Source organism: Corticium candelabrum, chromosome 11 (assembly GCF_963422355.1).
Source record: "Corticium candelabrum chromosome 11, ooCorCand1.1, whole genome shotgun sequence".
NCBI classification, from domain to species: domain Eukaryota; kingdom Metazoa; phylum Porifera; class Homoscleromorpha; order Homosclerophorida; family Plakinidae; genus Corticium; species Corticium candelabrum.
The window spans coordinates 274,807-287,037 of record NC_085095.1 but is presented as its reverse complement, the minus strand read 5'-3'; the positions used below and the strand labels follow the sequence as shown (position 1 = coordinate 287,037).

Sequence of the window (12,231 nt, the reverse complement as noted above, 5' to 3'; positions counted from 1 at the left end):
TTTTGTTTAGGAATTAAATGAGTTCTTGCGCTATAGTTGCCTTTTTAGAACAATTCAGCCAGTTGCAGGCATTGGCTTGCTCCTCTAGATCTGTGAATTTGATTAGAGATTTGACCAACAGAGGATGCAAGCTTTTGTAGGAATGCCCTGTCATAGTTTTGGGGTGATATACTACTACCATATTGTTAATTGAGGATAATAAATATAAATAGCTAACCATAGTGAGCAGTTGTGTGGCTATTGTCCTGTATGACTATGATTGTGATTTCGTAAATGGTCAAGGCGGCGAAAAGACTTCCCACAGCCAGAATATGAACATAGAAATGGTCTTTCATTACTGTGGACATGACTGTGGCGTCGCAGCTTGCTGGCACTACAGAATGATTTGCCACAACCCTGCACATAAGCACATAAGCACAATAAACTATGTACAGGTCAGCAAAGCCCTAGGTTAATATTAAAGTCATCTTACCTCAACATCACAGTGAAATGGTTTCTCTCTACTGTGTGTCCTACTATGCTCAATTAGTTTTGACACTCGATCAAAACTCTTGTTACATCCAGGAAGCTGGCAATGAAGTGATGCTGGTCTTGTGATGTGTTTCCTTGTTCTTTCTACACCTTCGTGTTTCTCTTTTATATGAGCAGTTAGGTTATAGGGCATTGCAAATGTCTTTGAGCAACCATCATGCACGCACTTCATAAAATCACATGAAAATATTGGTATGTCACACATACATTGCAACAGCAGGTCATACATGATATGATTGGAGGCGTGTGTGAGACTGACTGTGTCGTTTCAGCTTATATGATGTTGAGAAAGATGATGAACATCCATCATAGTTGCACTACATAACGCAAACAGCATATAGATTTCACAAAAAAACAGTTAGCTAACAAGATATTTTCAGTTACCACTCACTCTCCGTTATCTCAGCACAATTAAAGGGGATGTTTGTTTTACTGTACTGCACTGTACATACACATGTATATGTAGTAAGAGCACCTGCCATTGCTCTTGTAGAACATATCTGCAAACTGAGATGGGAACTGTACTGTGGATAGTCTGCTTTTAAACATTAACATGCATACTTACTCAACAACCTTTGATAGAGACAATAATGTCAATACACAGTACATACACTGCCTCTCCAACAGATAATCTAGACTGTCAGAATTTTAAGTTCAATCAAGATTGTACAAATAACCTGAATACCCTCGACATCCTCAAATTCTGTGTGCTCAATTACACTTCTAATAAATGTAAATTCCTAGTCTTCCACTTAGAGGTAGGTACAGTATCATTAGTTCTATGTAAACAATGCAACTTCACACGCATCATCATTAGCAGTCCATAATTAGAAACCTGTGGGAAGTGAAGCAACTCCATTCAGAGTGCTAATAATTGTGAAGTCGTTCAGTGTCTTGGAAAGGAAATTACCTTCTTAGCAGGTAACCCAGGTGTTATAGACTGCAGATGTTTGACTCTGGCTTCCTATTAACACATGTACGTCAACTCATTCCTTGACTAGTAAAATCTGACATTTTAAAAACTGAATATAAGTTTAGCAAGCTCAGTTAATTAATGTAGTGGGAACTACATCATACAAAGGATGTGATAGAAATTGAACAATAATTATAATCACCAGGGCACATGCACATGCTTCATCACAAACTACTTGTGGTCTGTCTGTCTGTCTGCCATTTCTGAACAAAGTACAGTAACAACAACAGAACCTACAATAACATGACCTCAAGGAATCTTCATTATACGCTGAGTGGGACTTGTATGTAACCGGTTTCTCTTACTAATCTGGTTGTAACAACTGCTGGAATCAAACCGGCTAGGTAAGCAAAGTTGACTTGGAATTAATTAAAAACTGCTGTATTCAACAGTAATTATGACTACAACATCAATTCAAATCCTTCAAATTTACATGCAATCAGTGATGATGACATGCAACCACCGACTTGCTAGATAGGAAATGTATATTAGACATACATGTATCAGGTATGTGTCCAAATTATCCTGCAAATATCATCACTGCATTTGGGCAGGTTGCCTTCCTAACACTTTCTGTCATATACACAAAACAGCTGACCTGTCAGTAGAAATACTTACTAACACATAATGCATTAGGCACGATTAACTATCTGTTGATGTAACCATCAGCTAACAATGCTAACGTTATCTACAATAAATCTTTAGAGCAGTCTTCGTTGATAGTCCAATTGGAAGTGTCACTAATCAAATAGCCTAACTGCTACTGTATGCATTTCTACTAAAGTAGATATTTCATGTTGCTAGAGCTTCAAATGCCAGAGCAAGACTGAGGCCGGATGCATACCTTAAAACGTTTTGTAGCGTCTCCGGAATCAGTCTGACTATAGAGTATTTCAGTGTTCCTTATCAGTAATTTGTCAGAGCATTCTTCTGCATCCGCTAGTTCCTGTACCGAAGGAAGTAGGACGTCTAGTGACGTTAAATCCAAGTCGTCATCACAACCAGAAGTCTGAGACAGGCAAGGAAGTGGTAACGCTAATTCTGCGCCTTCATTGTCGTTCATCTCATAAGTAAATGTTTCTATCCCGTATTGAGAATCTTCTCCGTTCAAAGTACTAGTTAGAGTGTCGACTACATGCGCATCTAGGTTATCAGAAGAGCTGGCACTGACGCTTTCTGCTGTCTCTGCGGATGACACTCCAGCAACGTCAATAATGACGCGGCTTGATTCTGACAGAATATCCGACAAAGAGGCCCTCCAGTCGAATTCTGATAGGTCGCAACCGGTCATTGTCACCGCCAGAGCTGTAGACCTGGTCACCGCTCTTTCCTCGGAGACCTGTCACCACCTAGCCAGACGCAGATTTCCCTCTAGTGCTTCAAGCTTGGAAGTCGTTAGCTAAGAATTCGTTGATTCATGTAATTTATCTTTTACTTTGTTTTGGTTTAGAGTTTGTCTGCTAATTTCACGGTGATCACGTGTCTAGTTCGTGTCAGTCGATTCAGTGCAACAGAATTTTTGCTACAGACCGTAGCGTTACCGACTGGCAAAGCTGGTAGCTTCTCTACAGCCTAGATGTCGAACGAAGCGGAACGACTGATAGCGACCAACTGTGAAGAATTCGACAATAAACAGCCCGCTTCTGTGGAAGTACCATCTGTAGCAGCTGTAGCAGCCAACATGGACATGAACGCACCAGCCTCGGACAACAACATCATGTTGGAAGGTTTTCCACGTGTGACAACAGAGAGTGCAGCTCTCTCTGATGATATGGATCCCCTTTTAAATTTGTCTGTACAACTTGATTCGAATGATGTTGTTGATGATGTGGAGGAGGTTCCAGACAACAATGAACCCAAAAAGAAAGAATTTCACTGTCTTGGAGTAAATCTACACCTTTTACCAGCCAAGTTATTCTATCTAACATTCTTTGGTGGACTGGGTTGTGTTTTTCCGTATCTTTCTGTGTATTATCGTTTTGTCGGACTCTCTGCTCGACAAACGGGAATTTTACAAGCCGTGCGACCATTTGTGCTCTTCTTTGCAACACCTTTTTGGGGAATTATGGGAGATAAATTTCAAAGAACCAAGTTGATATGGCTGATTTCTCTTACCAGCCTTTTAGTGCTAACCTCTTTGATTGTTTTTGTTCACCCCAGCTCAGAGACCTTGGATCTCCAAAAAGTATGCGTGTGCAATACTACTGTGAATACAAACAGTAGTACTGGTATAGATATTACAGGTGGCAATGATTTCAGCACTATTTGCCCGTCTGTTAAACAACATACCATCGATGCCAGATTAGACAAGTTCTTTCCTCTTATGGCTCTAGTATTTGTTGGTGCATTCTTTGGTTCACCTGCACCTTCTCTGGCAGACCACTTTGTGATAGAATTGCTGGGAGATGCACGGCGTGGTCATTATGGGAAGCAAAGGCTATGGGGAGCAGTTGGATGGGGCCTAGGAGCATTTGGGTCTGGTTATGCTTCAAACAGTGATTCAGAATGCACTGCTAACTACAACATACACTTCATCTTGTTTGTTGCTATTTTTCTGGTTTGTGTGGGTTTCGCTGTACTGATCAAGCCAGTAACCAGACCCAAAGTCAAAGTCAAAGTAGACAATGAAGTGAGCGTGATGAAAAGCTTGAAAGCTCTTTTAGTAAACCCAAAGATGTGTGTTTTCCTTGCTGCGATTTGGCTTGTTGCCAATTTCATGGCAGTTATTGATAACTTCTTGTTTTGGTTTCTAAAGGACCTCGGCGGAGGAGACGTTGTCATTGGTTTATCACTTTTGTTCATGTGTGTGGGTGAGGTTCCTGTTTTCATTATATCTGGACATATTATTGGACGCATTGGTCATAATGGTGCTCTCTACCTCACCTTCATTTGCTATATTCTTCGCTTTTTTCTTTATTCGGTTCTCACAAACCCATGGACAGTACTGCCAGTTGAACTACTACACGGAGTTACATTTGCACTGATGTGGGCTACAGCTACTTCATTTGCTAAAGAGAACGCTCCACCAAATATGTCTGCAAGTTCACAAACAATCTTGTCTGGAGTTTATTGGGGTTTTGGTAGAGGATGTGGTGGTATTCTGAGTGGATTGGCATGGCAGCAGTTTGGTGCACGAAATACATTTAGGGCATGTGCTGTGTTGTCGCTAGTTGGAGGTGTTCTTTTTTACATGGCTCAGTGGCTTCTAAGGTGGAGAAAATGTGAGAAAAAATCAAGACAACTGCCAGTCATACTTAGTCTACTTGAACGTAAAGACTGTTTGCAATGTGATAGTTTTGTGAAAGAGTGTAGTGAGTTAAATAATACTGCAAGTAAAGTGTAACCTGTTGTTATCATATATGCCCTGGTGCACAGTACAGGTTAAGTGTACTACCTTGCAAATGAGGGCATGCCACTTGTTCACGATGAGTCAGTTCCTGGCACTTCCATGTCACCATATGTTTACCATTAGCTCGTCAGCTTGCCGGCAAGTGTGCAATTTGGTGGACATGTTCTGATCCATGAAACTATTAAGCCATTTGAGTCTTGATTTCTAATCGATGAGGCTGCAAGTTCAAAGTCAGCTGAACTGGAATGAACATGAACATGTGCAAGTACACTGTGATGATCATGAAATTGACTTGAGCTCAGCATGCAGAGTTCCTGCTGTTTGACATGAGCATATCACTTATCCAGAAAACGCAATAGCAGGTAGGTACTTGACAGTTGATAGCTGCTAAGATGTGTATGTTATTGAATATTGATCTGTTGATATGTAATTAAACATTGAAATTGTTACTTTGAATTATTAACAAAATTAATTTAAATAAGACAATCAATTTAAACAACATTCCCTATCTAAGAATAACATGGAATGGGTGGAGGACAGTTATAATTTATTAAATCTTCACAATCGCATTGAACTTTTTCAACATGTTGCAAAAATAAATGAAACAGTTTCATATAATTATGATAGAACAGTGAAGTTAAATAGTGCTTAGAGTTGACAACGAATTCACTGTGAAGTCTTTTTCTGATTATGGAGCTTGTAGAGACAGTCAGCTAAAACATTGGAAGCCTCCAGTTGCTGCTGGCTTAACTCTAACATCAGACTTTCGAGAACCAAAATCTTTCTGCCTCCACAACAAATAACATGATACAATTCAATTTATCTCACAGTGTAGTTAAGAATACCTTGCTGCTAGTGGAGAGTGAATAAGCAAGTTGCGAATGACAAGGGCAGCAGTTAGTCTAACAGTTTTAGTTAGAGGGCTCTCCTCATCAGTTGCCTACCATTAACAAATTCCATAGACTTGCTTTGATATGTGAATACAGAATTCTTACCTGTAAATCCAACTGCTTGCTGGCTACAAATTTTACAAGAGGAACAACATCCACAGCAGTGTTTGGTTTGATAGTGAACAGTAATGGTTTTGTACCCATACTCGCAGACCTCCCAGACTGCACAAGATTTACACGTTGATGAAAAGGCTGAAAATGCACCTCACCACTGCGATGAGAGTCAGTAATTACTTCACTGATGCTTCCTACTGCACCTTTGCTTGAAGTTGACACAGCCTGTTCTGTCATTGGTGTTGAAAACTCTCTTGTGCTAGTAGATGAAGAAACTGCTCCATATGAACTTGCCACGCAGTTCATAACATGCAGTCTACTTGTTGATATCAGTGGTAAAACGACACCATTTGTCACCCTGCTATTGACCGATCTGCCATTTGTACATGTCCAGTGAACATCATTTCCAATCTTTGACTCCACCAAACGATACAAACTGTATGATGCTCCCTGAGATTCACTAGAAGATGTCTCAAAAGTACTAGTAGTTTGTAAGTAATTGTCTGTAGTTTTGGCTTGCTTAGTGAATGGCTCAAAATCTTCTTTCTCTGCAGAAACAGAAGAGGTATGTGGTGGCATTGGCGTTGCAGCTCGTGATGCAGCTAAGAGTCCACAATGCTTATTAGAATGCAGATATTGCGTTTCCTTTTGAGAAGGCAGTGTTTCACAGCCACCGTTAGTCCAATGAGTGTCTTTCCCTTCACATACTGGTACCACAGATGCAACTTGAAAATTGGAGAGACTTTGTTTGTGTTTGTCTGTTTCCTCTGAAGAGCCTAGATTAGTTGTCATTACTGGAGTTCGACATATATTTACAAGTGAAGTCACAGCCTGACATTGATTGTTATGACTGTTTCTGAATAATTCTTGAGTGGAACCAACTGCTGATGATGTCAGACGGTGTGATGAAGCAAGTGGTTGCAAATGTACAGAAACTGGCAAGTCCTGTTGTGATTCAGTTGTTTTATAAAGAGGTCGCCAACAAATTTCCTCACTAGCAGAACAGACGTGTAAACTGGGAGAAGATGAAGTAATCGATGACACAGGTGCACGATTTCCAGCAGTTGTTGTTAATATGAGATACGGGGTATTTACGATTGCATTATCAACAACATTTGCTGTGACCTCCTGTTGGCAAGAGACTTGTGCAGATGATTTCTTAGGCTTGCTTTGACAGACAAGTTGTTTATTGGTTACTCCAACAATAACAATGCTAAACAATGCAAACGATACTACAGCATGACCAATACACAAGTAACACCCTTCAGTACTTCTTTTCGTTGCCTATCAGCTTCTGTTTACTGTTAGGAAACACTGATCTGCAGCACAAGACAACAATACAAGAAGTTACGATGGAATCATGTCACAACGTACACTTACTTGACAAGTTTATGAAAGAGCTGAAGGTTAATTCCATGTGCCATCTTATCAACTGAGATCCATTTAATATAATCTGAATACATCTTGGCCAACAACAGAGAGCCCTGCTGATCGACACCATACGAGTCTGACAACCTGCAAATATAATCACATGCTGTTTCGGAGTGCAATACATGAAAACTAAGACACACAAAAATGTGTTTAGCTTACCATTTTCTTGCTTCAGATTCACGGCCATCTTTAACTTGCACAGAAGACACGTGCATGTGTGTACAAGCAACAACATCAGAATGAGAAGCTAACAAACAGATACATGAGACGGGAGTAGTTGTAACACGACTCAGTGATATACCATTCCTGACTGGCTCTGATGCTTCACCGAGAGATACAAGTTTTCTCTCGACGGGAGCAGTTGATGTGCTACAGTTTGCAGTCTGTAGAGTCTGGCAAAATAATTAATTAAGTTAACCGATTTATGAATGCTAGATCACTTCTACTTAATTAACTCTTAATTAACAATCTCACCTTAGACTCAATATCCTTTCCCACACTTGACATTTGGAAGGTTAGTAGAGATCCCAACATGTCTGTGAAACATGCCGATCAAAATGCCAATCAAAGTAACAAACTTAACTAGTAAATTTACCAACAAATCCAAGAAATGTAATGATCACATTGCACATCCCAGTACCAAGACAAGTCAATTGATACAATGCCTCTAATGCACCAATTCGAACCTGTCAATATACAGTATAACATTTTATAAACTATCAATTAAGTTAGGGTGGTCACACAAAGTATCAAGAATCAGAAATGTCTCCAATCGAAATACAAGTGTCTGCTCCAATAATGTCAGTGTTACTACCACTGTCATTTCAACTCGTATCTTGTGCTCTGCTGCTGTACTAAGCCTCAACTACCCTCTGTGCTCATGTGGCTAATATATTACAGTACCATTTGAACATTGATTCAGTATGCTACAGCAGAAAGATTACAAAAGACTGATCAAGAAATTATCAAAACCTGTTCTTAGCACTTGTTTATATGAAGAATATGTAGCTATTGAAATTAGAGGTCAGCAAAGGTGATTGTGCCCATATAGCTTTCAAGCAACTAATGTATGAGCACAAATTTGTCTTGGTTGGCGCCTTGAATACACCACCCAGTAACAATACTATACGTTCTACGTACCTCCACATCTGCTAGGAGAAGAGACTCACAAAGCCTTGCATACACAGTTTTCTTCAAATTGGTGTAAAGAATATCACTGTTGTCCTCCACTGTACACAGCTTGGCCAACACTTCCAGACCTGTACAGCAACGCATTTGATCAACATAGTAATACACTAGACAAAACCCACGAAAATGCTGCTACCATCAGTCTACCTTTCAGTAAAAGCAGACGATCGCTTGATGATAAACAGTGTTCAAGTGACCCAAAGACAACATCCTGAAAAGACTGAGAAACCTTCAATGTAATCTTAGAGAAAAAAGTAATGCATCAGAAAACCCTCAAACTTGTATATAGTATTGCTATGAAATATTACCTGGTCTGCAACATTGGCCAAGCAAGATGCAGCCAATTGTTTCAGAAATGAATGGTCTCCATCAATACACCACAACAGAAGTCTACAGCAATATATCAGTTATTGATGTGAGACAATTATAAAATATGTGACTTGCTCACTGAAAACATAGCATTGACTGAGATAGCTGGTATGCATTGTCTTCAGTGCATGAGAGATTGTTCAGTATTGACAAGACCTGCCGAACAATTAGAGTTGCTAGTTTCATACTAGTCGGGCATCACATCACATCACAAAAACCTGCACTGTACGAAAAAGCATCCACTCATTATCGGGTAAGTCTTGACAACACTCAGCAAACAGATTGTCATTGTCGACATTGCCTGTTTTGACAGCGTCACAAACAAGAAAACTAGCTAACATATCTATCATATACAATGTATGTGAAAGACTTGTTGAAATATCTGCTTGGAAACTTTGTCTGCTTTTCTCCCAAAACTGCAAATACAATTTAGGTTTGATTTGAGCACTCTTCTTGTAAGTCTAAAACTTTAATACTTTCAGAAAGTATGTTTTCTGATGAGCAGGCTGCAGTTGACAGATAGAAGTTTCATAAGAAGATGCATCTGAAATGTAACATGATGTGCTTGATGTTACAGAACTAGAAGACAATGCTAAAAAACCTGCAGTAAACACCCCAATTTGAGCAAGCAGGAGAGGTACTAGTTGAGGAACCTGTCAATATAATGCAACTATCAATACAAGTGGCAATATTTGAAAGCTAACTGCAGCACTTGAGCAAGAAAAAATGGCTTTTCTTCATCATATGACAGCAGCAGACACGTGTTTATTGCAAAATCAACTTCATTTGGAAAGCCTGATGTTAGTCCCAAGATGAGTCGATCATAAGTTTCTCCTGTAACTATATCAATTTACCAATAAGAATTAATGTGATTACTTTAGCTAATAGGTATGTAATAAATTTGAGGTAAATACAATCATACAAATGTCTGTAGAAAACCTGCACTGATCACAATCCCTATGTAGTTCAAAATACATTATTAACAACACTGTATAAGCAGCTCCTACTGGTTTCGGTGTTCCGGCCAGTGTGGAAGTCAGCTTTATGAGGTGCAGCAGTTGTAAGATTGACTGATTTACTTCGAGTCCACGGACGATTGTCTGGCAAAAATTTAGCAATTTCTATCTCTTCCTCATCACCAAGTACATCAACTGATTCACAGCCTAACAAGTATCTACCACCAAACCAAAAATACTGGAATTAGAATTGTAATGCGAGAGAAAGAGCTGCAGCACAAACTTCGAGTAAATCATTCTAACAGACATCTCTACATTGCAAGTTCCCAGAGGCAAACCCATTGACACAGCTACATCATTCCAGAGATTCAAACAATTGACCTGCACAACACACGAGGACATACAAAAAAATGCACGAGCTAGCAAACACGCGAGTCCCCAACCTTATCAAATCCTCCCAGAGCGGACACTGACTTGTACAGTTTGAGCAGATCTACTTCGATTCCATTCAGTAGAGGAAGTCGTTCCAGTTGAACTCTACAGCCAAACTGTCATTACAACAAAAAAACAGCAAACCCTGCAAAAAACCGGCACGGAAACCCTCTTTCTGCAGACACCCTCTGCACGTTGGCAGCAAATTTCTTGTACTCTCGTGTGTATTTCGCACAGTCCATGCCCGTTTCACACAACGACACGCTCTCTACGCGACGAGAATCTCACCGTTTGAATTCAGCAGTTCAGTGACATTCATACGCATCTCTTTTACTCACCCTGACGTCCCGCGCGCCCGGCTAGCGCGCCCTACGGTCTAGCCAGAGAGACGCAACACACGCGACCAAGTCGGGAAATATAGCGACACCAATTGACGGCAGTAGTCGGTCGAAGGACTGCGGCGTAGGTCGTGAACGTGATAAAATACAGTTGGTTAGAGACGAGGTTCCCGGTAGGCCCCTCAACACCAAGTCGTAGACGCCATGTCCGGGCTGCGCGTACAGTACACACAGTGTACCGTACACTAATGTGGGTGGGTGGAGCCGGCGAGCTGCAAGTCTTTGAATTTCTCTAGTTTCTTCGTTATAGACTCTGAGCGGTAATACTGTGGTCGGACGTTGTGCTGCGCGTTAATCAATGTCGTTGCTGGTTTGATTGTCGTGCAGGTCCCCATTAGGTGACACGCATCGACCCCCAGCGTGTCACATCTCTGAAGGCGTGCAGCCGCGCTTGTGTATATTTCTATCGTCAGGAAGTCTATGTCTGGTGTCGGAGTGGCCAACAGTTTTTTCGGAGGCGTGCTAGATGCCCTCCTGGGCCTCTCAAGAGTCGCAGTTGTAATACGAGACTCTCATACGATCAGGAAGAAGCTGTTTGAGACTTGGGTTTTGAACGGGATTGTTTTGGCATGCAGTGTCATTACATTCGACAACGTCATTATACCTCTACTTCATCTAGTCATCCATGATTTTATTCTTCCATTATTGGGTGTGGATGAGTCACAGTTGCAAGTCGAATTCATCATTTCTCTTGTTAGCTATCTTTTTAGTGCTCTTTGGGTACTGCCACTGTTTTGGTTGAATAAACCCATTAGCAGTGTATGGTTTCTTGAGATTGCTGATGAAGTGTTGCGACAGATGAAAGAAGACAATAGGAAGATGAAGTCGAAAGTGTCTAAGGGTAGGAAGAAAGGGCCAGACGTTAGCAAGTGGATTGCGGATATGTTGTTTAGTTTGGTTTTGGAGTGCTTGTTTCTCTTTCAAGCGATGCTCGTCGGTTTCATTCCTGCGGTTGGAGTTATTCTCAGTCTTAGTCACTTGACTCTTCTCTACTCGTTGTATTCATTTGAGTATGCGTGGATGGATCATAGATTGTCAGTGAATCAAAGGATAGCGATGATTGAGGAAAACTGGCCGTATTTTGTGGGTTTTGGGTTGCCATTGACGGTGGCAACTGCTCTTCCTCGTTCTTTTATTATCAGTGCATGTGTGTTTGCTGTTCTCTTTCCTCTTTTTCTCATTATAGCTTGTGATACAGAGCCACGGCCGGCAGATGTTTTTAGACTCAGAGCATTTCGTGTAGTGGAATGGCTGGGAAACGTAATATTTAGCAGACTGGGCTCTGGTGTAGCAATGAAAGCTGAGCCTAAGCAAGCTGACTGACTGTTATTGGTATGTACATAGCTTGAATCTATAGTATACATATAGTATAATGGCATATACGATTGTATTGTGTCTATTACGTCAAATATTGAATTGCATTTTCATTTCCAGTGAAAATTGAGATTAGGGTGAAGTTAATAATAACAAATGTACTAAAATGGTTTACTCAATACTAATAATGATACTACAGCAGCAAAGTGTCTCCTGTTTGTGTCTAGGTACTGTATTCATAATAATTATTGTCTTCATATTGTTTACTAGCTAATCTAGTGGAAGA

General features: G+C 40.4%; 4 protein-coding genes across 8 annotated transcripts; 2 read left to right on the top strand and 2 right to left on the bottom strand.

Annotated features, from left to right (window-relative positions):
• Positions 1-56: 56 nt before the first annotated feature.
• Positions 57-2,878, bottom strand: LOC134186983 (zinc finger protein 224-like). Of its 2 annotated transcripts, XM_062655088.1 has the most exons (5): positions 2,349-2,878; positions 1,442-1,495; positions 759-848; positions 473-697; positions 57-396 (listed from the first exon to the last, which is right to left on the bottom strand). In XM_062655088.1, the coding sequence occupies exons 1-5, from the start codon at positions 2,793-2,795 to the stop codon at positions 238-240; spliced, it is 975 nt and encodes a 324-aa protein (XP_062511072.1). In that variant the 5' UTR covers positions 2,796-2,878; the 3' UTR covers positions 57-237. The 2 variants fall into 2 exon arrangements, with proteins under 2 accessions (XP_062511072.1, XP_062511073.1); XM_062655089.1 differs by lacking the exon at positions 1,442-1,495 and having other exon boundaries at positions 59-396.
• On the top strand, positions 2,838-4,862 carry LOC134186982 (major facilitator superfamily domain-containing protein 6-like). The gene is made up of 2 exons (XM_062655087.1): positions 2,838-2,923; positions 2,992-4,862. Exon 2 carries the CDS (start codon positions 3,081-3,083, stop codon positions 4,845-4,847), a length of 1,767 nt encoding a protein of 588 aa, XP_062511071.1. The 5' UTR covers positions 2,838-2,923; positions 2,992-3,080; the 3' UTR covers positions 4,848-4,862.
• A 501-nt stretch (positions 4,863-5,363) lies between these two features.
• LOC134186901 (AT-rich interactive domain-containing protein 2-like) lies at positions 5,364-10,778 on the bottom strand. 4 transcript variants are annotated; one of them, XM_062654985.1, is made up of 23 exons: positions 10,572-10,778; positions 10,402-10,501; positions 10,245-10,338; positions 10,085-10,182; positions 9,853-10,019; positions 9,558-9,685; positions 9,447-9,498; positions 9,322-9,389; positions 9,216-9,261; positions 9,064-9,146; positions 8,925-9,001; positions 8,785-8,866; positions 8,624-8,717; positions 8,429-8,547; positions 7,884-7,974; positions 7,763-7,824; positions 7,590-7,680; positions 7,448-7,535; positions 7,238-7,372; positions 7,129-7,176; positions 5,849-7,070; positions 5,699-5,793; positions 5,364-5,637 (listed from the first exon to the last, which is right to left on the bottom strand). In XM_062654985.1, exons 2-23 carry the CDS (start codon positions 10,473-10,475, stop codon positions 5,520-5,522), a joined length of 3,132 nt encoding a protein of 1,043 aa, XP_062510969.1. In that variant the 5' UTR covers positions 10,476-10,501; positions 10,572-10,778; the 3' UTR covers positions 5,364-5,519. The 4 variants fall into 4 exon arrangements, with proteins under 4 accessions (XP_062510969.1, XP_062510967.1, XP_062510970.1 ...); XM_062654983.1 differs by having other exon boundaries at positions 9,064-9,261; XM_062654984.1 differs by having other exon boundaries at positions 5,409-5,641; positions 9,064-9,261.
• A 50-nt stretch (positions 10,779-10,828) lies between these two features.
• LOC134186731 (etoposide-induced protein 2.4 homolog) lies at positions 10,829-12,071 on the top strand. Its single transcript, XM_062654763.1, has 2 exons — positions 10,829-10,891; positions 10,959-12,071. The coding sequence occupies exon 2, from the start codon at positions 11,052-11,054 to the stop codon at positions 11,952-11,954; it is 903 nt and encodes a 300-aa protein (XP_062510747.1). The 5' UTR covers positions 10,829-10,891; positions 10,959-11,051; the 3' UTR covers positions 11,955-12,071.
• Positions 12,072-12,231: the final 160 nt, after the last annotated feature.

What these genes read in the sequence shown, in the direction of transcription:
- LOC134186983 (XM_062655088.1), bottom strand. Translation starts at nt 2,795, where the DNA reads ATGACCGGTTGCGACCTATCAGAATTCGACTGGAGGGCCTCTTTGTCG. An exon ending in ACGCTACAAAACGTTTTAAG is followed by an intron (nt 1,496 to 2,348) that starts GTATGCATCCGG and finishes ATGTGTTAATAG; the next exon opens with GAAGCCAGAGTCAAACATCT. An exon ending in CACGCCTCCAATCATATCAT is followed by an intron (nt 698 to 758) that starts GTATGACCTGCT and finishes GATTTTATGAAG; the next exon opens with TGCGTGCATGATGGTTGCTC.
- LOC134186982 (XM_062655087.1), top strand. Translation starts at nt 3,081, where the DNA reads ATGTCGAACGAAGCGGAACGACTGATAGCGACCAACTGTGAAGAATTC.
- LOC134186901 (XM_062654983.1), bottom strand. Translation starts at nt 10,475, where the DNA reads ATGGACTGTGCGAAATACACACGAGAGTACAAGAAATTTGCTGCCAAC. An exon ending in TGGCCGGAACACCGAAACCA is followed by an intron (nt 9,686 to 9,852) that starts GTAGGAGCTGCT and finishes AAATTGATATAG; the next exon opens with TTACAGGAGAAACTTATGAT. An exon ending in ATCAGAGCCAGTCAGGAATG is followed by an intron (nt 7,536 to 7,589) that starts GTATATCACTGA and finishes TCTGTTTGTTAG; the next exon opens with CTTCTCATTCTGATGTTGTT.
- LOC134186731 (XM_062654763.1), top strand. Translation starts at nt 11,052, where the DNA reads ATGTCTGGTGTCGGAGTGGCCAACAGTTTTTTCGGAGGCGTGCTAGAT.